Source organism: Rhinatrema bivittatum, chromosome 8 (genome assembly GCF_901001135.1).
Source record: "Rhinatrema bivittatum chromosome 8, aRhiBiv1.1, whole genome shotgun sequence".
Taxonomy (NCBI): Eukaryota; Metazoa; Chordata; class Amphibia; order Gymnophiona; family Rhinatrematidae; genus Rhinatrema; species Rhinatrema bivittatum.
The window spans coordinates 100221124-100247020 of NC_042622.1; the positions used below are offsets into that span (position 1 = coordinate 100221124).

The window sequence follows — 25897 nt, forward strand, 5'->3', positions numbered from 1 at the left end:
ATTGACGTAACCTCGTGGCCAAAAATCTGAAGGTTTGCGCTAAAGGCAGGCAAAAGAGCTTTTGCATGGGCCAGGCTATGACAAAGTCCAGGACTGTGACTACGGTCAGATCTGAAGACCAGGCCGAAGCTGAAGACGGATGTGGAGCAAGGCTGAGGTGGAAGACTTGGACAAAGACAAGGCTGGAGGATTAAAGGATGGAACAAGGCTGACAGGCATCCTTGCTGAGACAATTCCTAGTAGCACAGCCGGGGTTTAAATACCTGGCTGTGTGACATTAACAGGAGGCGCCAAGAGCTTGGGTTTCCACTGTGGGGCCTTCATAACTCGCCACGTTCCTAGGAGCAATGCTGGAGTGGCAATGTTTCCCTGCCGCAAGGAGTGGCAGCTTCTGGCTGGAGGCATTCAGGTGAGTGCAACTGCTCGCGGGAACGTCCTGCGGGCGGTAAACGTAACGGTGTCTTTCGGAGTGCCCCAGGGATCTGTTCTGGGATCGCTGCTTTTTAACAAATTCATAAATGACCTGGAGATGGTAACAATGAGTGAGGTAATTAAATTTGCTGATGATACAAAATTATTCAAAAATGTTAAATCACAAGAGGACTGAGAAATTGCAAGAGGACCTTGCAAGACTGGGCATCTAAATGGCAGATGGCATTTAATGTGGACAAGTACAAAGTGACACGCATAGGGAAAAGGAACCCAAATTATAACCTCACGATGCCAGGTTCCACATTGGCAGTCACCACCCAGGAAAAAGGTCTAGGTGTCATTATGGATAATATGTTGAAACCCTCTGCCCAGTGTGCGGTAGCAGCCAAGAAAGCAAATAGAATGCTAGGAATGATTAGGAAAAGATGGAGATTAAAACAGAGAATATCAATATTGCCTCGGGAGAGTCTATTGGCGAAAATTAGTTTGCATGTCAGATAAGATGGGATCATTCATCTTGATAAATCAGGATAGGGGGAGGTATGCTGGAAATTGTAATAGATGAAGGTGGGAGATAATGGTTGAGAATACCGGAGAGGAGGGATTATGGTAAGAAACTTGAGGAAGTGGAAGGGGGAGAATTAAATTGTTCATTGATTAATGCTTATTCTATTCAGAAACACTGTTTATATATCTATGATTTAATATTGGAGGAAAATGTGGTTTTATTATTTATTACAGATATGGATTAGTAATTTGAAGGCATCTGCTATTTCTTTAATTTGCTCTAGGGGATGGAGTATAATTCTGCAAAATAGAGTGGATGTGGGGGAGTAGCAGTTGTGTTTAAGGATCTGTTACCAGTGTTATGGCTCCATGTGCAACAAGTGGAAGGTTTCTAAATATTCTAATTAAGCTGAATTTTAAAGTACCAATTGTATGTTCACTATGGTATTCTCCTCCAGGTGTTTTAACAGAAGTAATGGATCAGGCTGCAAAATATGATGACTTTATGGTATTAGGAAGTTTTAATTTGCGAGTAGATGTACCTTCTTGTTTGAATGCTCAACATTTTTGTGCCTCTTTGGAAATAAGTGATTTGACGCAGTTGGTACGGGGCCTACACATGAAAAGAGGCACACTTTGGATTTACTTTTTAGTTCCCAAGTGGCCCTTCAGGAGGGGAGATTGCAATTTCAGAGAACCCAAAAGGTTATTTGTTCAGACCATTTTGAAGTACAATTTTATTGTTAAGTATTTGGAGACTATAAAAAAAAAAGGAGACTACTTGGTAGGGAACAAACTATTTAATTCCCCTATTGATCAAGAGTGGTTTGGGGAGGTAATGACCTCATTGATAGTTTTTATTTCTTCTTTTTCATCTAAAAGGGTTGAGAACTTGGCTTTAGGGTGGCATGACTCTGTTAGGAAAGATGTTGAACAAATGGGGGTTCAAGAAGGGAAAATAAGAATGTGAAATCTCTTTGGTATTCTCCAGAATTAAGTTAACATGAATGGGAGTTATGCATTAGAGAAAATCTGGATGTGTGAAGGACAGGGCTGCCTGGAGAAAAAAGTCAACAGTATAAATTGATTGTTGAGGTTAAGAAAAAGTATTATTCAGGTGTTATTGAGAGACTAGATAATAATCCAAAAGTTGTTTTTAAGGTGGTAAAATCTATTCTGGGTGCTGAAACAGATAGGTCAATGAGGTATGATGCCTTACCAGATTGTGAATAATTAGCTGAATTTTTTGCGGAAAAGGTAAGGAGGTTGAAAGATGGGGAATTTTGTGAAGAGGGCAATGTTATGGAATAATGAAGTGGAGAATGATAAAAGGGGTAGAACCTGTAAAAGAAGTAGTGGGAAGGAATAATTTGCAGACAGAGGAGGTAATCATGGGAGACTTTGAAGAACTTTCATTGATGGAACTTAAATGGTATCTGGGACAGATTAGACTATCTTATTATTTATTAGATCCATGCCCATCTTATTTTGAGTTTTTACCAGATGATGTTTACCCTTTCAAAAAGATCAAAGACTAGGGGACATTCAATGAAATTACTAGGTGATATGTTTAAGACAAATAGAAGAAAATACTTTTTTACTCCATGCATAATTAAACTCTGGAATTTGTTGCCAGAGGATGTGGTAAAAGGTATAAGTGAAGCTGGGTTTAAAAAGGTGAACTTGGGGAAATCCTACTGATTGACCCTGGGATAAACAGCATGGAATCTATTGAACTTAGGAATCCTGCCAGGTATTTCTGACCAGGATTGGCCACTATTGGAAAAAGGATTCTGGGCTTGATGGATCTATGGTCTGATCCAGCATGGCAAAACTTATGCTCTTATGTTCATGTGTAAGGGCATAGACAAGGGACAATTTGTATTTCACCTCTTTTTTTTTTTTTTTTATATATACTAATTTCAGCTTGTACTAATATTAGGGAGCATCAGCTTACTTATTCCTGCTTATGTACATCTTCCTGAAGGAAGTACTGGCTTCTTGGTATTCTATCCGATGTCACTTTCCCTTTCACTGGGCTATGCAGGGTCTTCATGAGTGGACATTCAGTGGGTAATGAGCATGTCCCATGCATAGCAACTGTAGGGGGTTTCCCTAAGACACAGCAAGCAGTGATGTTAGAAGGATGTTGTAGATAAAACCACATTAAATAAAGACAATAAGAACACATGCAAAATCACCAGCCTGCTATTAGCTGATTAAATGCAGTTGTAAAGTAGTGCTTGAGACCAATCTTTTAAATTCATTTTTCAAATCCCTGTTCCTCATCATGAGCTGTTCTATTGGTATTTTTAGAATACAGAGTTTAACATTTCTGTGAAATACATTGGCATATCTTTAAATTACAAGAACTGTTAAAAAATGGACTGGGTATGATTTGAAAGCATTCAAAAAACCTTTGTTTTACCATGGCCATGTCTATTGATATGAGCAATAAACAAATATCACTTAGTTGTGGGGGTTTTTTTTTTCATTCTCTATGGTACATTTTTATTTAAAAAAGCTCCCATATGCAACATTTATTTTAACATAGCTATAGAAATCATATTTGGGCTATGGCATTTCACATATTTATGTACTTTATTTAATGTTTTTATATACCGACATTCGTTAGAAACATCACATCGGCTTCCATAAAACAATAATGCAGCCAACAGGGCTTTACAGTGGAACTGATGTTAAACTGGGAAGGGGGGGGGGGGGGGGGGGGAGAAGGGGAAAACAAGGGTGTGGGTAAAATTACAGTTTGGAACTTATGTACAATCATTGCAGGTGAAAAGCTGTTATGTACAATTATTAAACAACAATATGCAGCCAACAAGGCTTTATGGTGGAACTGATGTTAAACTGAGGAGAGGGTGGGGAGGGGGATGGGGATGAGGGAGAGTTAGGGTATAGATAGTATTACAGTTTGGAACTTATTTACAATCATTGATGGTGAATAGCTATTATGTACAATTACTAAACGACAAAATGAAAATCATTAGCCCTCACTTGAAAAGTGAGGGCTGGTGCTGGCATTATGTACATGTGGATCATGGAATCATTAAGCAATGTTAAGCTGAGAGTGATAGGGCTGGCAGTGCACAACTCATAAAGGCAAATGACCATGGACTCGATTTACCAAAGTTTGGAGTTTAGATAATTTCTTAAAGAAATTTGACTGTAGCGAATAAGAATATTCAAATCCTTTTGTTTAAAAATCTCTGCCCACCAAACCTGACTTAGGATCCCTGTGTGACTCAGGAGGGGAAAAATGAACAGGGGGGTTGTTTTCCTGAGTTTTGTGGATTCCAAACTTTTATGGTACCATCAGAGCAGGACTTGGTGCGATCAGTGGATACACACAAACAGATTGAACAACATCTTTGTAGATGGTAGGAATCCGCTTACTGTAGAATCATCCTTTAGAGATTGCAGTTAGCAACCTTTTTCTTTTTAGTAGGTAGATGCTATTATAGAAGAACGTTGTCAAAACCATTTTCATGTGTCAGTGGGCTGTCTGAGAATTGCCATCCCTCAATATGGCCAAAAGTCAGCCGGTGTTCTATGGCACGTGTATTCTTGGTCTCATTTAAGAGAGCAGGCGGCATTCCCAGGGGCGTGTTTAGGTCAGAGGAGGAAACTAATACATGTAGATAGCATTTTCAGCTCTACATGTTTCTTTTTCCATGTGTTTCATGGCAAGCTTCAAAGTGAAAGTGCACGCATTCTTCCTGTTTGCAAATTGGTGCAAAGTCTGTGAGTAGAAGCACCCATGGACACTGTCCCAATGCGAACAGTTTGAAAACTGCCCCCTTAAAGGAATGTGCAGCCAAAAAGCTGTGTTTTGTTTCTTTAGTGTGCATTCATTTCCATTGAGTGCGCACTAAAAAAAAAAAAAAACAACGTTGTGCCTTAATTGAAATGAAAAGAACAAAATGCACATCCCTACCCCCCTAATGCTTAAAAGGTGGCTCAGGCTGCATTATGGGGGCTAACAGCAGAACTGGGTTCACAGGGGGCCATCACGGCATGTGAGAAAAGGTTTGCTTTATGGCAGAATACTGACCCTTCTTAGAATAACTGTGTGCATTTGATGGACAATACTCAGTGTTTGCTTCCTGTTTGCTAGATTCTCCTGAATATGACGATCTGCTTTTAATTGTTTTTAATAGATGAGGCATTTCCCTACTTTTTCACTCTCTCCCTAGCAGATTCAAAGCATGGTCCTAAATGCTAAACCTTGATTAAGCTTCCCTCCTTTAGTTCTCTTCCATTTGCTGAAATTTGAAAATCAGATTCAGCTGAAGGTAAAATTGTTTTATCTCTGTATTGTAGGTGACTGAGGATGGCCATTTCCTTCCGCTAGAAATCAACTTTACAAAGAGGCAGGAGTTGAGGAATTAAATAGTGGCCATTTTAAAGTGCTGATGGTATAGGTTAGAAGAAGGGCAACAAGACACCAGCACATGAACAGGAATCAGAAGTTCTAGCAAACATTTTCATGAACTCCTGTAATGTTGGTTCAGAAGAAGTCCTCGCAGACTGATGATTGATCAAGCAAATGCTATTATGCTTAGAGAGAGGAAGCTTACAAAACTTCTAAATTGGGACTTATGCTTTATGCACCTATTACATGGCATTGCCTTAGATACAAAGGATCTTATTCATAAGAACATAAGAAATTGCCATGCTGGGTCAGACCAGCATCCTGTTTCCAACAGAGGCCAAAACCAGGCCACAAGAACCTGGCAATTACCCAAACACTAAGAAGATCCCATGCCACTGATGCAATTAATAGCAGTGGCTATTCCCTAAGTATAATTGATTAATAGCCATTAATGGACTTCTCCTCCAAGAACTTATCCAAACCTTTTTTGAACCCAGCTACACTAACTGCACTAACCACATCCTCTGGCAACAAATTTCAGAGCTTTATTGTGCGTTGAGTGAAAAATAATTTTCTCCAATTAGTCTTAAATGTGCCTCTTGCTAACTTCATGGAATGCCCCCTAGTCCTTCTATTATTCGAAAGTGTAAATAACCCATTCACATCTACTCGTTCAAGACCTCTCATGATCTTAAAGACCTCTATCATATCCCCCCTCAGCCGTCTCTTCTCCAAGCTGAGCAGCCCTAACCTCTTCAGTCTTTCCTCATAGGGGAGCTGTTCCATCCCCTTTATCATTTTGGTTGCCCTGTTCCCTGTTCTGTGCCTGTAAAAAAAAAAAAAAAAGTTCTATTGAACAAGGTCTAAAATTGTAGTAAAGGGGCCTCAGACTGTCTGCAAAACGCACACTGAGTGTTGCCATTTTCCTAGTTAATTATTCCAATCCAAACTTGTCTATTATGTTAGTGTTCCCATGCACGGTCACTTTTCTTTCGAGTTGTCCTGTGGCCTGGTAGGAGGCTTGGGACACTTCTCCTGTACACTTCCTAGGACCTGAAAATCCTTCCAATTCCTTCTTTTCCTTTTTAGCAACCTACAATTACAAATACAGGGAGAAAGTTAAGATGGGCATCTCATGGGATAGCACCAATATATTCTTCCGACTGAAATCAAAGGGAAGCAGGAGGCAAGAAGAAGCTCAGCATGTTACATCAGCCTCAGTCTTACTGAAAGTGTACAGAGGAGGGGGTTGGGGGATTACACTTTGATTTTTTTTCCTAACATCTCATTTGTATTTGTAATTAAAAATAATATGTAGACACTCAAGTGAAAGCTAGCATTTCTCTTCCTAAGTAGCCTAAAGCATAGGAGGATCTTGTGATATTCCTGAAGTGGCTCTTGGCTGGACTTCTGAAATTCAATCTCTTAAATTTTAAAATTGTTTCTTGACTCTCTCTCAAACTGAACATAAAATGAACAAATCTTAAACAGTGACATAGCTCAACATGGTTTCTATCTGTCTCTCCCCATTCGCCTCCCCTTCCCCCAGCTTTATACATCCACACAAATATCAGAGTTATTTTTAGTAATTGAATGATGGCATGGGATGCAGATGTTATTTTATAGGGAAGAGCATTAAGAATAAAAAAAAAAAAAAATCCAAAGTTCTGGATTTCAAAAATACAGATTTTGATAAGATGGAGAGTTTAGGAGATAGAGAGGAGCAGGGTGAATTGGAACAACAGTGGGCCAAATTAAAAGGAGCTATAAGAAAGGCAATACATTTGTATATGATAAAAGTAAGAAGAAAAGGTTTACCAAAGAAGTGGCTAAAAATATAGGGAGCAATATTCAGCTGCTGAGCGGCTAAACTTATCCAGCTAACTAGTAGGGTATATTCAGCGGCACGACTCGGCTATTTTAAAGTTAGCCGGATATGTTTATCTGGTTAACCTTAAGATTTATTTATTTATTTAAGACCTTTTAATATACCGACATTCATAGGACACATCACGCCGGTTTACAATTAACTCAAGGAAGTAGAAATTACAATGAACAAGGAGCAGGGGGAGTGGAGCAGGCGAGAAAGAGAGAGAGAGGGGCAGGGAGCGAGAGAGGGAGTGAAGAACAGAAATAGGAAGGAGAGTGAAGAGCAACTATAATAACAGTAGTGCCTTATTAACAACATTTCCTTAAATTACATCATCAACATTTCCTTAAAATAAAAGATAAGTCAGCGGCACCAGCAGAGTTAGCTGGATAAAGTTGGCCGGTTTGCCATTTATATGGATAAATGTTCAGTTATCAGTCTAAATGGCATTTGGATAATTACCTCATAAAGGCAAAAAGAGCAGCATTCAAAAGTACAAGGAAACTCAAAAAGAAGTACTAGGGGAGGAATATCTGGTGAAGCTGAAAGGGACTAGACAAGAACTCAGAAGAGCAAAAGCCCAAGTGGAAGAAAGTACTGCTAAAGAAGCAAAGCAAGGTGATAAAACGTTTTTCAGACATATCCGAGAAAGAAGGAAGGCCTGTGGTAGTTTTGTAAGACTGAAAGGAGACAAGGAGCAATGTGTGGAGAAAAATAAGGAAATAGCAGAAATATTAAACAAATATTTCAGTTAGGTGTTCACCAAAGAAGACATGGAGAAGGACCTATGCTGGCTGGCAGACGAGTGTGCGGTAGACATCACTCCATTCACAAAGGAAAGGGTTTGGGTGGAACTGAATAAGGCCATGGGGCTGGATGAAATACATCCCCAGGATATTAAAGGAAAGAGAGGTGCTGACTTTTTTCTGCTGATAGACCTGTTTAATAGATCCTTGCTAATGGGATTTGTGCCACAGACTGGAGAAAGGTGGTTGTGATGGTGGGTAGCAGGGAGGAGGCTGGAAATTACTGGCCGGTTAGCTTTACCTCAGTCATGGGAAAATTAATGGAGATTCTGCTGAATGAAAGGGTAAATACACTATTTACAATTCAGTAGGTTTCAAGATCTGTGGCAACTTTTTTTTTTTTTACCAAAGGAAGGTCGTGTCAAACTGAGGAATAATGTCAGGAAATATTTCTTCACAGAAGGGGTGGTAGATGCATTTAATGCACTTTAGGAAGAAGTGAAGACAAGAATGGTAACTGAATTCAAAAAGTGTGGGATAAACACAGAGGACCTCTAATGGCTAGAGGATGGAAATGAAGAAAAGGAGTAGCCTATTGCTATCTTTTAGATGTAACATTTTTGAATAGGGGTAATCTGCAGGAAGCGGCAGTTACCATCCAGGTAACTTGCTGGGCAGACTGAATGGGACCGTTTGGGTCTTTATCTTCCATCATTTACTATGTAGTTAGCTGCACATAAACTTCAGTCATGCGAGTATCTGGACTACTAGACAAACTCTTGCTGAAGTAGCACTGGCTTGTTCTTGCAAGTCCAAGATTTTATGATGGGAATTAGAGGAGAGAAAGTCCATTTTATTTTCTAATCATTTTAATGAAGTCTCAAAACCTGCCACCAAGTCCCATATAGCTTCTAATGTGCCCGCCTCCAGACGAGATGGCAGAACAAAAGACTCACCCACTCCACTGGCATGGGTCTCCGTGGGAAAAACGACTGAAGAACTCTCAACCAGTCCCCTTGGGATCCCTTGGCCGAGCCACCATAGGGGCTCCAGCGTGAAGACTGAAGTCCATTCCGGAGCCAGGAGACACTCCTGCTTTCAGAGAAGAACGAGAAGACACCCCTTCCTCCTCCTCAGGCGCCGAAACCGTGTCATCAGTAGGCACCTCTGGGACGATCTCGTGGGAATCACGCTGCACCGGAGGCGGACGAAGATCTGGGCTAAGGGACACCTCATCTGCAGAAGAACACTGCTCTCCCTCGCCGTGGCTCACACCAAATTCCTCGGCTCCCTTCACTGCTGGCTGGCTCATAAAGTGTATGATGTCAGTTTGCCCAGGAGAAGGTAGAGATTCCGGAGGGAAGACTCTCACCTTCCCCTTTCGTTTGGAAGGCATATTAAGTCCCAAAACAGGGAAAAAAAAGCTAGAAAACAGGGCTCAAACGCTTAGCAGCCTCCCTATGCCGCCATCTTGTTTTGCCTTCTAAATCTTGCCCTCTTATACTCAGAAATAATGCTGTCTAAAATCAAAACTACTCAAAAACACACATTGAACGTTTCTTAATGTCTAAATGGCAAAGGATAATTTTTAAAGCCATTTCCATGGGTAATGTGTTTTACACGTGGAAATGGACTTTTTGAAAATTGCCTCCTCCATGTGCAGTAAAATTACACATGTATTGCCACTACATATGTAACTTTTACCTGCAGCATGAAAAGGTGTTCTTAGGGGCCAGGTTGGAAGGGGTTTGCATTCCCCTTCATACTCAATTTTCAAAAGTATACATGCATTTTGGTTTTCTCTTTAAAGGTACCCACACAAATAAATGGCTGTAAATGTTTGGGTAGTACTCAAAGTGCAAGCATGTGCGTAATTTCTCTTTGAAAACTAGTGTAAAGGCTGGGGGGTAAAAGATCCCTGTGGACTTTACACTAGTGGGGGCAATTACAAAATTACCTCCTAAATGGGGAACTTTAGGATTTAATTGTAGATTCCATTAAAGATTAAATTAAGCCCCTGGAATATCCAATCCTAGGGCATGAGTTAGAACAACAAGAGCTGTTTAATAGCCAAAGAAATCCTGAGGGCATCCACTCACTTTTATATATCTGGTAATTCATTTTAATGTCTGTTAGAAATCACTTTACATCTCTAAAAGCAGTTTCCTCTGGAATTCAAATTAAAAAAAATGTATAGTTTAGCCACTGCTGGGCTAGCTTTTGGGAGATTTATTCGCAGACAAGACGTTAACCTGCATGACACAATGCAGGACTGTAAAGCTGACAGAATAGTTCCAGTGCAGCTTGCTGATTGGTTGCAACAGCAAGCATTAATGGCTAGGAGCGGACCGTTGTTATCAGTATCCATGGCAACATGCTAGCAAGTGTTCAGAATCTCTAAATGCCCCGCCACGGTGGTGTCTTTTGTTTATTTATAATAAATGAAATGGTTTTCACATCTAGCAATATTTTCCATTCTGGACATGTACCCCAAGTGTCCCTTGGAAAGGGGCTAGGTTTAGTCAACATTACCTATATTTCAATATAGTCCATACATTTCTGGGCGATTTAAGGTAATACCATGCTTCGTTTGTCCCTGTTTTTTAGAGGTGTTTGGGTTTTTTTTAACATTGATATATTCTTGATGTATATGCCTGTGTTTATTTTGTCAGTGGCAATCCTCCCATATATTGAGTTTCAGATATTATTTTGGCCTCCAGCTCAGTCTTATTACCTAGGGCTAGAATCTCTTGTGCCATGAGTCGCCATTTGCAGCTACTTGGGGAATTTTCCCCCTGTTTTTATATTCCACTGCCAACTTGCTTTTCAGTCCAGTCATTGCAGCAACAGCCCTTGGCTAGGGACCATGCACCTGGTCTTCTCCTGGCCCTAAATCCCATCACTAGATGTTGCTATTGCCCAGTGACTGACTCCCCTATCCCCACCTCCCAGCAGATGCTGTGAACGCTGCCTCTGCAGCATCCCCAGCTGAGCCGGGAATTTAACCCAGGTCCCACCCAGTTTTTTTTTTGTTAAAAATAAATTTTATTACTGGGTTATTCTCAAACAGCACCGAGCTCTGTGCTATTGTTAGACCCACAGTGTAAGAAGTTAGCTTTCATAAGTGCATTGTAGATCACATAGTCACATACCAACTATTGTTCCTGTAGTCAATTACATATGCAGCCGCAAAATGGGAGTACTATATACTTCTGACAAGTCTACACACAGTCTCTTTTTTAACGTTAATTGATTGTAAGTATAGTTGCAGCTTAAACAGATGTTAAGACAGGCATACAGCTGACATGTTATTGGATAGAAAGATAAAGGTGGTTTCGAGAGAAGAATACACTAAACGTTCTTTGGGAAATGATGCAGTTTAATGCAGTTGGCACGTGGCTTCATGTTCCTGAGACAGGATACATAAATGCTTTTTTATCGATTACTTTAAATTCTGGGTACACTTAGTCTAGGCCTAGTGCTTCTAACTAAATGAGCACTTTTAAAGTGTCAATGTGGATTCTTGTAAGTGGTGACACTTTTTATTGGGTTAATATAAGAATAGTCCAAAAACAATTTTAAATTCGCTTTTGAGATCATAGGTCGCTTTTCTCTGATGAGATTTGCTGTCAAAAGTTCACATACTATAGCATCTTATGAGTACTTTTTTTTATAGTGGTTCAATAATAAAAACTTAGCCCAGCCCAGAAACATTTCAGTTCTCTCCAGGCCCAAGACAGTTACTAGGACTCTGCACATGTGCCTGATATGAAAAGAGACATTCTCAGGCTGTATTAGGGCTGGTAGCAAAGCTTAATGACAATCAGATTCCCTAGTAAAATTCTTTGTAAAATAATTGGGGCTGATGTGATGTTTGTTGAGAGCAGTTCCCAATTTACACATAATGATTTTTGTTAAATTTATTCAAACAATGGTGTTCAGAATGACGTGATGGCTTTTGCTTCCTATAGCAGACAGCTTGCTGCCTTATTCTTCTGGTGTCTTGTGTTTCTTAGCTGTCAGTGCATGTGGCAGTAAGGTCTTCTGCACCAAACAGGAAAGAAAAGGTTTTCCTGCTGGAAATGCATATTGACACAGCTAAGGAGCTATGAGGTTATTAATCTAGTTAGATATCATTAATTTAGTATTATGATGTGAACAATTGCAGTAAAGATAATAATTGAAGAATGAGTAATAAGTAACGAGAAATGTTAAGTATCTTAAGACAACTCACAAACTATTACGTGAAAATTGTGGAAATAGAACTTCTGTACAACAAACCTGCTGTCCTAGACTTTTTAGTTAATATATATTAGAAAATCACAGAAGATTTATATTAATCCATGTTGTGTTGATCTGTAGTATGAATGTTACTTTTGTAAACCGTTGTGATTTTCATTTGGAACTACGGTATATAAAATGTCTAAATAAATAAATAAATGTAGCATAAGAAAATAAGAAAATGCCATACTGGGTCAGACCAAGGGTCCATCAAGCCCAGCATCCTGTTTCCAACAGTAGCCAATCCAGGCCATAAGAATCTGGCAAGTACCCAAAAACTAAGTCTATTCCATGTTACCATTGCTAATGGCAGTGGCTATTCTCTAAGTGAAATTAATAGCAGGTAATGGACTTCTCCTCCAAGAACTTATCCAATCCATAAAGGGATGGGGTACTGGAGAGTCTAAGGGCCAGATAAACTATTTTTCTCACAAGCTTGAAATGGGATCAGTGTTGCTAAGATCAAAAAGTCAAAATTTGGGGATTTGATCACTAGGGGGAAGAGCAGTCTAGTAATGAGGCTTTTGGGCCCGATGTGCTAAACATGATACCCATAGGTACAAAATGGGAAAAATCCTTTAGTACAAGGCTTCCCAAACCTGTCCTGGTGACCCCACAGCCAGTCATGTTTTTAGGGTATCCCCAATTAATTTGCATGAGACAAATTTGCATACCCACTGGAGACAGTATATGCAAATTTATTTCATGCACATTCATTATGGTTATTTTGAAAGCTCAGCTGGCTGTGTGGTTACTAGGACAGGTTTGGAAAGTCCTGCTTTAGTATACCAGCCCCTTAGGAATGTGCATCCCAAACATTTTCAGTTTGGCTTGTTTTTATTTAGGGGTTGAGTGTTTTTTTTTTTTTTTCATTTTTCAGCTTGTTTAATGTGTGTTTTGGTTTGTTTTGTTTTCCATGGATACATTCATTGAGTTTAAACAAAAGAAGTGTAGGTGACACCAGCTTTAAGATGAATCATAAGTTCTAATGCATTTTTTACTATGGAGAAACTGAAATTGAAAAAAAAAAAAATATATATATATATATATCAGATAATTGAGCAGATATGACCTGTACATTACAGAACAGCCTCCTAGGCCTAGGTTGCATCTTTGGAGTTGCATTCATCTCTGGAGGCCCTACTTTCTGTCCAGTAGGGACAGAACATCAAATCTGTTCGTTTCAAATTAACCAAATTTACCAAAGAAAACATTTTTGTTGTTCCTTTTTAGAAAATAATGCACATCATTTGCAAATAATGCTTGCTATTTGCCAAAAACAAATTACAATGAAAAAATTAATACCCCACAAAAATGAAAACTGAACCTGCCCGCCCCCCCCCTAAAAATCAAATGGATGAAACAGAAACACATTTTTTGCCTCTGCACATCCCTGCAATCCAGTTTCCATCAATGTATTTCCAGGAATCAACAATCGTGTGATCGTAAAAGATGACAAGATCCAGGAACTTCCATCTCTACCTTGGACACAAACACTTGCTTTAAATTGTGAGCACCTCCACTATCCATTTGATTTGACATTTAGCAGTGTAAAAAAAAAGAATAAAGCAGAGCTACAAGTTAAGATTGCAAGATACATATCATATCCTGTAGATCAGAGCTTCCCAAACTGTGGGTCGGGATCACAAAACCTCCAGCCGGGGTCACAAATGCCTCAAAGGGCAGTCCTCTCCAGACATCACCAGCAGCAGAAGTAGTGGAAATCAGCATGGGATCTTTGAGCTAGCCTGCTCTCTCAGGTCCTGCAATGGTCCCGCCCTCGCTTGAGTTTCCACATTAACAGGAAGCCATGTGTGTGGAGGGACTGGGGCCACTGCAGGGCCTGTGGGTTTTACTGGCTCACAGATCCTGTGCTGACTTTCATTACTAATGCTGCTGCCAGTTGCAGATCAACATCAGGCATTGGACCAGCCACTGGGGAAGAGTGGGCACAGGTCTGTGCAGGTTGTCACTTCTTCTCTATCCTCTCCCATCACTGAAGAGAAAAATGTTGCCCCTGTCATCAGCCTGCCCTCTCTTCCCGTTAGATGTCATCCACTTATCACCTGAGGCCCTAAGGAAAATGCTGCTCCTGATCCTAGTCAAGGGGATGTTTGGATGGGGGCTGTTTGAAGGGAGGGATCAGATACAGGAAGGGTTTGAGGGTTGAATCAGTAGGAGAGGGATTGGCTGTGGAAGGTGAGAGGGGGGGGGGGGATGCAAGAAAGGAGCTAGGGGTGAGTGACTGTATTAACTGGGGGGGGGGGGGGTATGTGAGAAAAGAGAGGAAGGGGATGACGGATGATCAATTGGGGGTTACAAAAATGGCTTGGAGGTAAGAGAGGTTCAGTGGGGAGGATGTAAAAAGCTGGAGTGGGTGAGCGAGAGGCTAGGCTGGGAAGGGGAGAGGAACTAGGGGACGTCAGAGGGGATCAGCTGGAGGGGCAGAGGTTGAGAGGCCCTCTGGAGGGGGATGGAGGATGAGAGAGGGGATCAGTTGGAGTGCAGGAATAGTAAGTGGAGGGATTGTTGGAGGCAAACTACACCCCCGCTAATCATGTGAATTTTCAAGTACTAAAATGGGGTCACATTGGCTAAACGTTTGGGAAGCCCTGCTGTAGATGATGCTTTTTGCTGTTTATTCACTGTTTGCCTCATTTTATTTTATGGAAAGCAAGAAGTGGAGAAAACACTATTGTTTCTCTATTAGAATGCATTTCCTGATACAGTGACTTTTTAATGAAAAGCACTTTACTGTGCTAGGGTTTGACTATATATATAGAAGATTTTATGAATGTGTTTGTTGAAGGTCACATTTGTTAGCTCATTTATCTAGAAAACCATTGGAATGTGTGCCCTTGAATGTCCACAGAAACCACTCTTGGCCCTGATTTATGAAAGAGTTTTTGCTCATAGGCCCAAAGAGTAAGAGGTTTCTTTCTTTTTTTTTTTTTTTAATGAGGAAAATTTAATTTTGTAAATCAGGTACACCCCCCCACCACCTTCTTTCTGTGCCTTCTAGAATTCTGTTGTATTATGGAACTCAAATTTACAGAATGTGTATTTAAAACAGGATAGAGAAGTTTGCATTAGCGCAGGGGAGGGGAGTGAAACATGCGTGGAGTTTCCTCTCCCTCTGTAACCTTCCCTGCAGCAAGAATTCAAAGAATCTCAGCAATGCTCAGGGAGAGTAGAGAGGCCAGTATTGTCTGGCAGGTTTAAAACCTGTAGATGGCTGAAAAGACTTTTCCAGTGAGTAACGGTTGCCTTTTGTTTTGTGCCAGGGCTAGCTGCAGCTGTCAGCACTAGCCTGGAATCTGGTTTCGTAGCCGTACTGGAAAGAGTATTGTAGTTGCCCTGTTGGTCCACTTGAATGCATGGAAATAAGTCAATAAACAAAAAATGATATATAAGGTGATGCCGTCTTATATATAGACATAAGGATGGAAGAAAAGGACCAATGATCCATCCCGTCTGCCCAGCAAGCTTCCCATGGTAGTATCTGCCGCATTGTGCAGGTTACCCCATGTATCAGCCAGTTTTGCTTGACGTGCTTTGATTATGGAGTTGTTTTTTCCCTTAATGTCTGCATCAGCTAGTGAAAAACTGTATTAATTTAGTCCAATAAAAAGGTATTACTTTATATACATTTTTCTTGTATTGACATCTTTCTGCATAATCCTATTGCAAACTGTTTTTTTGCAGTGAAGAGAATCCTGGGTGAATTACTCCAGCAGTCATTGCTTTCTGTCACTTGCACTGTTTTGTATCTTTTGCGGTTTGCAGGGAAATATAGTGGTCCCTCTTTAATAGACAAGAAGCTAATGCTTTTGTTGTAAAGCAGATTTTCTCCAACAGAATCTGACTTTCCATATCCCTGACCAGATGATTATTATTTTGCAAAGAGAAAAAAAAAAAAAAGCAGTTTGTGTTTTGTTGCAACTAGTGGTGGTCATCAATGGGGCAATTGTCAGCACTGCGCCCAGTTACAAAGTTTGCAGGTGCTTTCATCCATGGACTTCACACAGGTTCTCAAAGGGGGAGCATGAACATACTTTACCTTTTAAAAATTGCCTAGGGAGATTAGTTCCTGCGTTTTGTGGGGATATGTTTTCTGCAAAAAACACAGGTAGTTTTTAAAATGTAAAACTACACACCTTGTTGTCTTCCCCGAGCTCAGCGATTTATGTATTTTTTTTTTTTTGCAGGGTAAAAGTGCACGTGTTGTCAATGCCCCGCAAGTGTACTTTTACCTGGGGAAAAAGTGGGCAATTTTCAGACAAGCCAATTTATCAGAGTAAAAATGGCTTCTGAAAATTGCCATGCTTGTGTCTTGGTATAACGAGAAGCCATTTCAATTAACATAGTACCGAATAACATTTTTGGTAAGGTGGTACTCGGAAGTAAATTTTAGCTTTTGAGTGGATTTAAATGTTTTATTTTACTGCTCTCCCCGAGTATGAAAATCTATCTGGAATTTAAATAGCATTTCCCTTTAATTAATCAGCTTCATTGAAGAGTCTATAATTCCAAAAGCTTTGAATAGCTTTCTGAGTGCAACAAAACAAGAAAAAAAAAAAAGCCTTTATTTCACCCTCTAATTAAAGTTCGGCGTGTGACATGAAAAGTCAGATAGAATTTGTATTGCAGACACACACACACACCTGTTTATATCTGGCTATTTTTGTATTAGGCACCCTGCATTGTTAAACTGGCTGTTGTGTCTCTCTGACTGCAGGGGGTGAGGGGTTACACCTCTTGCCATGTTTATTCATGGGCTGCAGTCATTCATCTCGTGCCGCTCCTGCCGAGGCTTTGGAGTGCCGCGCGGTGATTGGTGTGGCGCGCGGGGCTGGTGGAGCACAATGCGGGAGGAACACCATCTGCTCGGCAGAGTTTGGAGCCCGGCTGAATGAATGCTTGCTTTGCAAGGGGCACCTTTAAGACGCCCGAAGCCGTTTCTTTGGGATTTGTGGTTTTCGGTTTTAATTTTTTCCCCAAACCCCCCCCTTCCATACTGAGCCGAAACTCTGCAGTTTCTTTCTGAGAGCTAAGGGGAACCTTCTGCTTTGGATTACCGAAGTCTGCAAGAGGGAGAGGAAAAGCAAAAAAAAAAAAAATAAAAAAAATCCCAAACAACCTGAAGAGCAGACTGCGATTGCTACAGCTTGTTGATTTGGGAAGCTGCCATGACCGTAGAGTCTCCCAGTTCCTTTAGGGCTTTAGTCCCAGCAAATTCAAACTACTTTTAAAGGTAAGGCGTAAAACCTTAAAAAAACAAAACCGTTTTTAGCTGCGAGTTTGAGAGAGGGGAGGTCCTTGTTTGTCATTGTAGTTACTTAAGTGCCGGAAGGGATATTTAAAGCAGCTTCTTTCTTCTGTAGAATGTGTTTTCTGTGTAAGAATTACCAGAGGTCTGGAAGTTTGTGTTGTATGCACTCACGCGGGCGGGCGGGCGCGCGCGCACACCCATTTTAAATCATTTAGCTGTAAGGGTCCTCAGTGTGAATTGGATCTACTTCTTTTTCTGAAATACTCAGCTTTTAAGGACTGCCGTTCATTTTCCAATTAAGATTCTGCAAATAGAGCCATCAGCCTTTTCTTTTAAGATCTTTAAATTTTGTGGGGCCTGATTTATATAATAATAATAATAAACTTTCTCAACATGCATAGCAGAGGAGAACAACTCTATAAATTGGCCCTTTAACGGCTTGATGGTGCTTAGGTTGTTAGGGTGGCTTGATCCACACAGGTGTGCAAATTAAACTTGATGCAAGTTCTCGCCCTGCCCCCACCCCCACCCCTACCCCTACCCCTACCCTGGTCTTCACCACTTCCCCCAAGGGGGAGGAGAGGAACTGTAAGGCTGCCTCTGCTAACTCAGACCCTCTAATCAGATCCTGTGTGATGGTTTTGTGGCGTGAACCTGTGGTTAGTAGAAAGTCAGCTGACCTTACCACACTGATTTTAGTGAAGAATGCAACAGGGTAAAAACAGTGCCTCAGATCCCTCATGTTGCAACAGATTTCCTCTCCTTCTACTACTTGCCTACACTTGAAAGCACTTAACAGGGAGAGTTTGAGAAAAAGTGATGCTTTGCAGGAAGGAAAATTTTGTAGAGCTGAAAAAGTGTGAAAATGCTGACTTTTTTTTTTTTTTTTTTTAATTTGTAAAAAAAACAAAAATTCATCCACCTAGGTTGTCACCATTCTTCCTCTGTAGGAGGCAAGTTCTGCCCTTACCTACTGCCTGGGGAAACCCTATTGAGAGACTATATGGGCTCAGATTCCTGGCTGCCCTCAGCCAATTAATGTAATTCTTAAGGACAAAGACTAGGATATCTGGATGAAATAAATCATACATTCTTAATCTCGGTGCATTTTAAATTGAATACATTTTTTTGTTGACAGTGTGTCATGTTGATCTTGTAAACCATATCAAAGAGGCAAAAGCAGGGCTAGGTGAACATGCTCCTTGACTTTATACTGGCCCTTGACCCTACTGTTTTACTATTTGTTTTATTCTCTTGATGCTCAGATGCATGGCTTTACTATGTAGATCCTTGTTTATACTCTTACTCGCATATTGAATCCTACTGGTGTGACTGTTGTTTCATGGCCTCTTTTCCTGTTAGTTATTTTATATCCCTTTTGGTGTATGGCCTGTTTTTCTCATACCAATAATTTATTTGGTAATTCTGTACCTCTCTCTGTAAAGTAACAAATTCTTAAAATAAATAAAATACAGCCCTCTATGTCCACATAAGACTGTAACTCTCTTTTTAAAGGAAAAGTAATTTTCTCTGTAAAATGGGATCTTGACTTAGACCAGGGGGCCCCTTGTTCCATCCCCCGTGATACGTTAAGCTCTCACTGAGTTTGTCAGGGTGCCAGATAGTCCAGCACTCAGAAGCAAGTCTGTAATTGCACAGAAAATAACAGATAATTGAAGTTTTCCCCTTTTGAGAGTATATAGTGCTGAGCGCCTTGGGGGAGAATTTCAGCCAGGCTGACCTGCCCAATCGGTGAACTTTAACGTGGCACTTTGAAAGGGGAATAATTACCTGGCTAAATTGTGGGCCCAGTTACATTTCTACCAACAGTTCTGTTAGAATCTTAGGAGGGAGGTGAAAGGTCCCCAATAGCCAATACTCGACCACCCAGGCCTGGATTTGTCAATAGGCACACTAGGCCTGTGCCTAGGGCAGCAAAAATCTGGGAAGGGGGGACAGCAGGCTGGCTGAAGATTTGCTGCCTTTCAGCTGTGTTGCATCTCCCTCAGCAGAGAACAGCCCTCTGCTTCCTGATCCAGCCCCTCCCTTCCCAGGCAGCTGCAGGGAACAGGAGAGGAGGAGGAGTGAGCCTGTATCACACAGAAGAAAGGGGGATCATTTTGGGGAGATTAGAAAGGAGGGTGGGAAGATTTTGGGGAGATCATTGGAGGGTGGGAAGAGAGTCTGGAGGATGAGCAGGATATCGGCTGGGGAGTGCAGGTCTGTGTGTGTCAGAAAGGGAACAAGCATAGAGGGCAAGGTTTGTATGTGTGAGAGAGAAGGGTTTGGTACCAAGTAAATGTGTATGTCATATTGGATGGGATGTTAGAGAGGGGTTACAAGGAGCAGCTGGACGCATGGTAAAGAACCTGCCTATTTTCTTCCCACCCACTACAATTCAGATCCTCCCTCCCTTGATCTTGGATTCTGTCCTCCAAATTCTGGAACTTTACTTCCTCCCCCCCCCCCCCCCAGATCCTGGAACTCACTCCCCGACCCTTCCTCAGTCCAAGAACAAGCTTCTTTCTGCGTCATCTTCCCCCCCCATCTCTAGTTCTCTTTCCTTCTTGCACTCTCCCCCTTTCTCCTCACCCGGTTCCTGACCCTCCTCCCCCCATCCCTGAGGTCTCCTCCATGTACTGATACTTGAGATCACGTTTCTTCACCAATAAAAATAAAATTAATTATACTAATATATGTAACATTTTTAGAATGTAATATAAAAGATGGAAATGTTTTGCCAATTTGATTCAGAATTTTTAAATTTTTGCCACAGAATTTACCCCTGAGCTGCCACAGGAAATTAGGGGACTGTGCCTGAGACCTTCTGCTCCTTGTTGTCCAACCTCGGGGGAGGGGGGGGGGTGACAGCACCAAAATCCTAACTTCATCTCTGCTACCACCCAGAGCAGAAGGTTTTGGAAAGATCAGCCTGCCATATTCTTTTTGACTAACTGGAGTCTTTTGTCTGCGGAGGTGGGGATTCCTGTCACCTGCCTCCTCCACCTATTAGTAATTTTACCAGATTGAAGTCGGATAATATTTAATTAAAACTGATATATTAAAAAATGTCATATCAAACATCATATAAACATCAGCGGCTTTTACCTTGCTGCCATTTTATGAAAAGTAATCCAGTCTTGGTGAAAGTCCGGAGCCTGTAGCGAGTGCTGAGAATAGTTTTAATTCTGTTTGTAATGAAGGGATATTTTTGTCCAGTATTCATTCTGTCTAGATTTTTTTTTTTTTTTTATCGGTATGGACCATCACATGGCCTGCTCTCCGGTAATGTGTTATGACCAAATCAAGAGAGGCAAAGCTGCAAGTATTGAAATGAGATGATTTATGCCGGTGGTTTCATGATGCGTTTCATACTCTGATTGAAAACACATGTACTCTGTATATGCTTTCTTATTTTATGGTCCTTGGGGTCTTTGGTTTATTTGAAAATAAATGCTGTAAAGTTCAGCATCGTAGAAACTAAAGATCATACAATCAGGCTTCTGAGCCGTGGTACATGTGACGGGACACGTTGGCACTGGAGCACCTTCTTTTACTCTGTAATAACTTTTCTGCTGCTTCTGCTAATCGTTACCCAGAAAGCTTCTGTCTACTCCTCTCTCTCTGGCTCCCATGAGGAAAGCATGGTCATAGAATCATAGGACCCATCTGGCTCACTGCCTCCAGGCAGGATTCAGTACACCCAGAGTTTTCTCATGCCCCTTTGGGCTTCCAGCTCAATCAGAACAAGCTCTGGGATCTGGTGCCATTTGTGTTCACAACTTTCTAGGGTTGGGTTTTTTTTTTTTTTTCCCTCCTATTTTATATTCCCTCCCAACTTACTTTAGTCCAGTCCTGTAATCGGGGGCTCAAAATCTGGCACTAGGTGTCCTAAATGCAGAATGACTGTAACTGCCCTGCCCCCAGCGATGGTGAACATTTGCCGCTGCAGCAGCCCCTGCCAACCCAGGGGTTGGAAGACCCGAACTGGAAATCAGATCCCAGTCCCATTGCATGGCAGTGAGAAGCACCACCACTGAGCTACCTGTCTGGGCCCAGATGGCAGATCTTTCTGATTTACAAATCTAGAAGATCTCTGCAGAAAAGCACCACTTAGATGCAAATGCAGACACTAAGGGGCAGATTTCCAAAGGCTATGCGCGTAACCTGAGAAAATCTGCCCCTGCGCACGCCCTGGGACGCACGCATGTCCCGGGGCTTTTAAAAGTGGGCGGTCTGGGGGTGGGTCCGGGGGTGCGACGGTGGTCCGGGGGTGTGTTCCGAGCCCTCCTCTATTCCGGCCGTGCCAGAGGTTTGCGCGCTGGCAGCTGGCCGGCGCGCATGCAAGATACAAGAAATAAAATAAGGTAGGGGGGATTTAGGTAGGGCTGGGGGTGGGTTAGATGGGGAAGGTAGGGGAGGCTGGAAAAAAGTTCCCTCCAAGGCTGCTCCGATTTCGGTGCGCAGCAGCGCGCACATGTTCTAAAATCAGTGCGCGGCAGCACGCACATGTTCTAAAATCGGGCATAGATTTGTTCGCACCGGGTTGCGCGAACAAATCTACGCCCGCGCATAAGTTTCAAAATCTGCCCCTAAATGCACCAGCTACTGTTTTGTCAAAGGTCTGTTTCAATCTGTTGTCTTCTCCCTCCCTCCATCACTAAGGTCCCCGTGCGTGCTTGAATCCTGCTATTAGTTTGGCTCCTATAACCTCTGCTGGAAGGCTGTTCTAGGTGTCCTCCACCATCTCACTTTTCCTTTTGAGCTTCCCTCTCTTCGGTTTCATTTGCTGACCCCTTGTCCTTGAGCTTTTCATGCTGCTGGGCAGTGTGAGAAACATGCTTCTGTTGTCTCTTGTACTGGCAGGGACTGTGAATGCTGCAAAACCAGTGCTCAGAGTCTCTGGGAGGGAGACCTGGCCAGCACTCTAGGATGTGTACTAGCTGGCTTGAGAATACACTTGTGCCAAGTTCTAGAAGCGCAACATGTGACTCTTAGCCAGAGGACTGATTGTTGCTGCAATGGCTCAGATAGCGGGAAGGGGAGAAGATAAACCCCAGGTTGCTGGAAATAAAGATTCAGAAGAGGTGGAAAAAGGTGAAGGTACATAAAACTGTTTGTTTTTTGAGCCTTGTACACTGGAAGGCATAACTTGTAAACCATTATGATGGCAAAACCGAATGACGGTATATAAAACTCGATAAATAAATAAACCCTCAGAGGTGTTGGAATACCTCAGGTAAAAGCTCATGGCACCATAGCCCCTGTTCCAATTCAGATGGTCACCAAAAAGAACAAGTTCACACTTCTGTGAAAACAAATATGCAAGGTCCTCATAGGCTTTTTTTTTTTTTTTTTTTTTTTTTACTAAATTCACTCTCCAAATCTGAGATGGTACCACCCTGTTTCCTGTACCCTGAAAATGGGTGCCCTCTTGTTATGTGCCTGATGGGGGTTATGAGGCAGACCTCAGGAAAGTTGAGTTGCCTTTAGAATGGAAGAGAAGAATGAGTGTTTCAGAAGATTCTCTGTCTTGTCCTAGTGAAGAAAGTGGTCCACTCAATTTAATTGTCTCTTGCTTCAGTTCTGGTAAATGTTGTGTCTCAGTTTTTAGAGAGAGATTTCCACATATGGGATCCTTGGGATGTTTCCTGCTGGACTCTAGAAATAGTATTTATTGATTTTATTATCGCACATTCCAAATAAATGACTAGTGAGGCTTACAGCGTGACAATCGTACTTGTGCTCATAAGAGATCAAGGAACTGACCCATGAGTGTTGCAGGGATATCCAAATAACCAGTTTATTGATGTGACATCTTGATTTGAAAAGAGGTAGGAACTGCTCATTGACAATAGAAGACCTCTGTATTTTTTCAATTGAGTGTACACAGCCATTCAAGACTGAGATTGGGAATCAATTTCAGTCTGTTCATTTTTTAATCTCTAGGAAGTGATTTGTGGTGAACATATTTTCTTATGTTTTGTACGGAGAACAGAAGAACTGTGAATGTAGTTTGAAGTGTGTAACCGTCTGCTTTGATTTTTGAAAGTAAAGACGCATCTTGGAAACCATAAGGCTGTATGTGGACTTGTTCTTAAAGTAGCAAAGTGATAAGGCACCGTCCCTCACCAGTAGGGCCTTGAAATATCATCTGTTTCTTTCTCTAGGAAGAACAATTGAAAGCAGGCTTCATGCTGCCTTAGAGCAAAAGGGCTACAAACAAATAAACCATCAACTCCCTGAATAATTAGTCATGGTGGAGGAGCTATGCGCTGTTGCTGCCTTACTGGATTACTTCCTCATCACTTTTTAGTTTTTGCAGTGATCTTGACAAGTTTTGGACCTCATCTGTTTACTAGCCCTTACAGCAGGGCTTTCCCAAATTATCCTGGGGACCCCACAGCCAGTCGGGTTTTCAGGAAATCCACAATTAAAAAGCATGAGATACATTTCCATATGCTGTGTCTCCATGACATGCAGATTTATCTCATGCATATTCATTGTAGATATCCTGAAAACCCGACTGGCTGTGGCGTCCCCAGGACAATTTGGGAAGCCCTGCCTTACAGACATTTTGCTGAGATTTGGATAAAGTGATTGTTCTTTTAGATTTAAGCTCTGCATTTGATAAGGTAGATCATATTGTTATGCTAGAACGTTTCTTCTTCTTTTTTTTTTTTTTTGCATGGAAGAATCAAGGGTATGGTTTTAAGAGATTTAATTCTACCCCTTGGTTACTTACATGTGTTCTGCAAAGATAAATTTTATCCCTGCTATTGTTGAATATTTGTATAAGATTCCTATGTGACATTATTAAGCCATTTGGAATTCAGTACTTTGTGTATGCCGACGATATGCTGCTTTGTTTACCATTTAGAGAACAATTCTAAAGAAAGTGTAGAGAGACTAAATCAATGTCTGGCAGCAGCAGTAAGATGGATGAGAAAAATAAGCTAAAAATTAACCATAAGAAAACAAAGTCTTTTCTTTCGGTAAAACAGTCCCAACCCAACCATTAAAATACTCTTGGGGGGATACTTTTTTGTCTGTCAATAATATAAAATCTAGGATTCTAGTTTGCTCTGGTGGAATCCCGGATTCCATCAGTCTCTTAAGTCCGTGTTTGGGCAACTGCATATGATACAGAGACTTTGCCCCTTTCTTTGCAAATCAGATCTGGTGAATATAATTTAGGTTTCCACGATTTCACGACAGGCCTACTTTAGTTCTGTATACCTGTATGTTAAATCAGGATCTAGAATTGATTCAGAATGCTGCAGCAAGAGTTTTATCGAATTGTCAGTTTTGGGGTAACATTAGACCAGTACTGAGAGAGTCACTTCAGGGCCCAATCTAAAGCACTATTGATAGTGGTTTAAAGCGTTGATTATTTGAGAGTCTGCCTTTTTGTATTTCTCAATATATAAAGATTCTGCTATACAAATGAAAAAGGGTAAATCAAATTTATATTTTCATAGTGACCAAACGAAAGAAAAGCCTTTACTGAGAACTAACTCTTCATCTTTTGACAATGTGTAATGAGAAAGATTAACTATCAGCGATTGTTTTGTGTTTGAGACCGGGTGAACAGCTTGTGCCATTGTGCGTCTCCGTCTCGTGTTTGCTGGTATGTTTTCTTGCGTCAAGATCGACCGGGTTTGGATGGGTATCTTCGTTTGCCTAAAAAAGTAGATTTAGATTGTCTTGCGTCTGGTTGTTCATCTGATCCATCAGATGCAGCAAATGTGACTTTTTTCGGTTTTGGAGAAACCTCTTCTTGTTTGTTCAACCATGCATAAACATTATCATTGGCATAATCATTTTTATCCCTATTGAATTTTGAACTTTTTTAGACAAACTAAGATACCCGATCGATCTCGAGGCAAGAAAACATACAAACAAACACGAGACAGAGACGCACAAGCCGTTCACCCGGTCTCAAACACAAAACAATCACCGATAATTAATCTTTCTCATTACACATTATCAAAAGATGAAGAGTTAGTTCTCAGTAAAGGCCTTTCGTTCGTTTGGTCACTATGAAAATATAAATTTGATTTACCCTTTTTCATTTGTATAGCAGGATCTTTATATATTGTGCTATTTAGTTGTTCTATGCTATTTGGATCATTTCAGTAATTTTTGTATTTCTCTGCATATTTTAAGGTCAAGCCAAAAGACCCTCCCTCATACACCTTCCTTGTTTTATAAGTTAGTGGGGCATTCTTCATTTTGGCCCCATGTTTGTGCAATACTATGCCAAGAAAGAGACGCTTATCGACTGTCTTAGTTTTAGAAGGATTATGAAGACGCTGTTATTTTGATAGGTTTTTAATTTATGATTTTAAGACTCCATTCTGATTTATATTGTTTGGTTATAGAAGGGTTTTTGG

The 25897-nt window shown here is 41.1% G+C and overlaps 1 protein-coding gene across 8 annotated transcripts in view; it reads left to right on the forward strand.

Annotated features, from left to right (window-relative positions):
• Nucleotides 1-25897, forward strand: part of DAB2IP (DAB2 interacting protein) — a 1007890-nt gene that overhangs the window by 78112 nt on the left and 903881 nt on the right. For 2 of the 8 annotated variants that reach the window (XM_029614454.1, XM_029614457.1), the window contains exon 1: nt 16974-17483. The exons of 4 other annotated variants lie outside the window; for them this stretch is intronic. Coding sequence is in view for 1 of the 4 variants with exons in the window: in XM_029614461.1 (XP_029470321.1) it covers nt 18137-18160 (24 nt within the window). In the remaining 3 variants the exon portion in view is untranslated. Of the gene's footprint in view, nt 1-16973; nt 17484-18062; nt 18161-25897 lie in introns of those variants that run through there. 2 more of the 8 variants (XM_029614460.1, XM_029614461.1) reach the window with 1 other exon arrangement.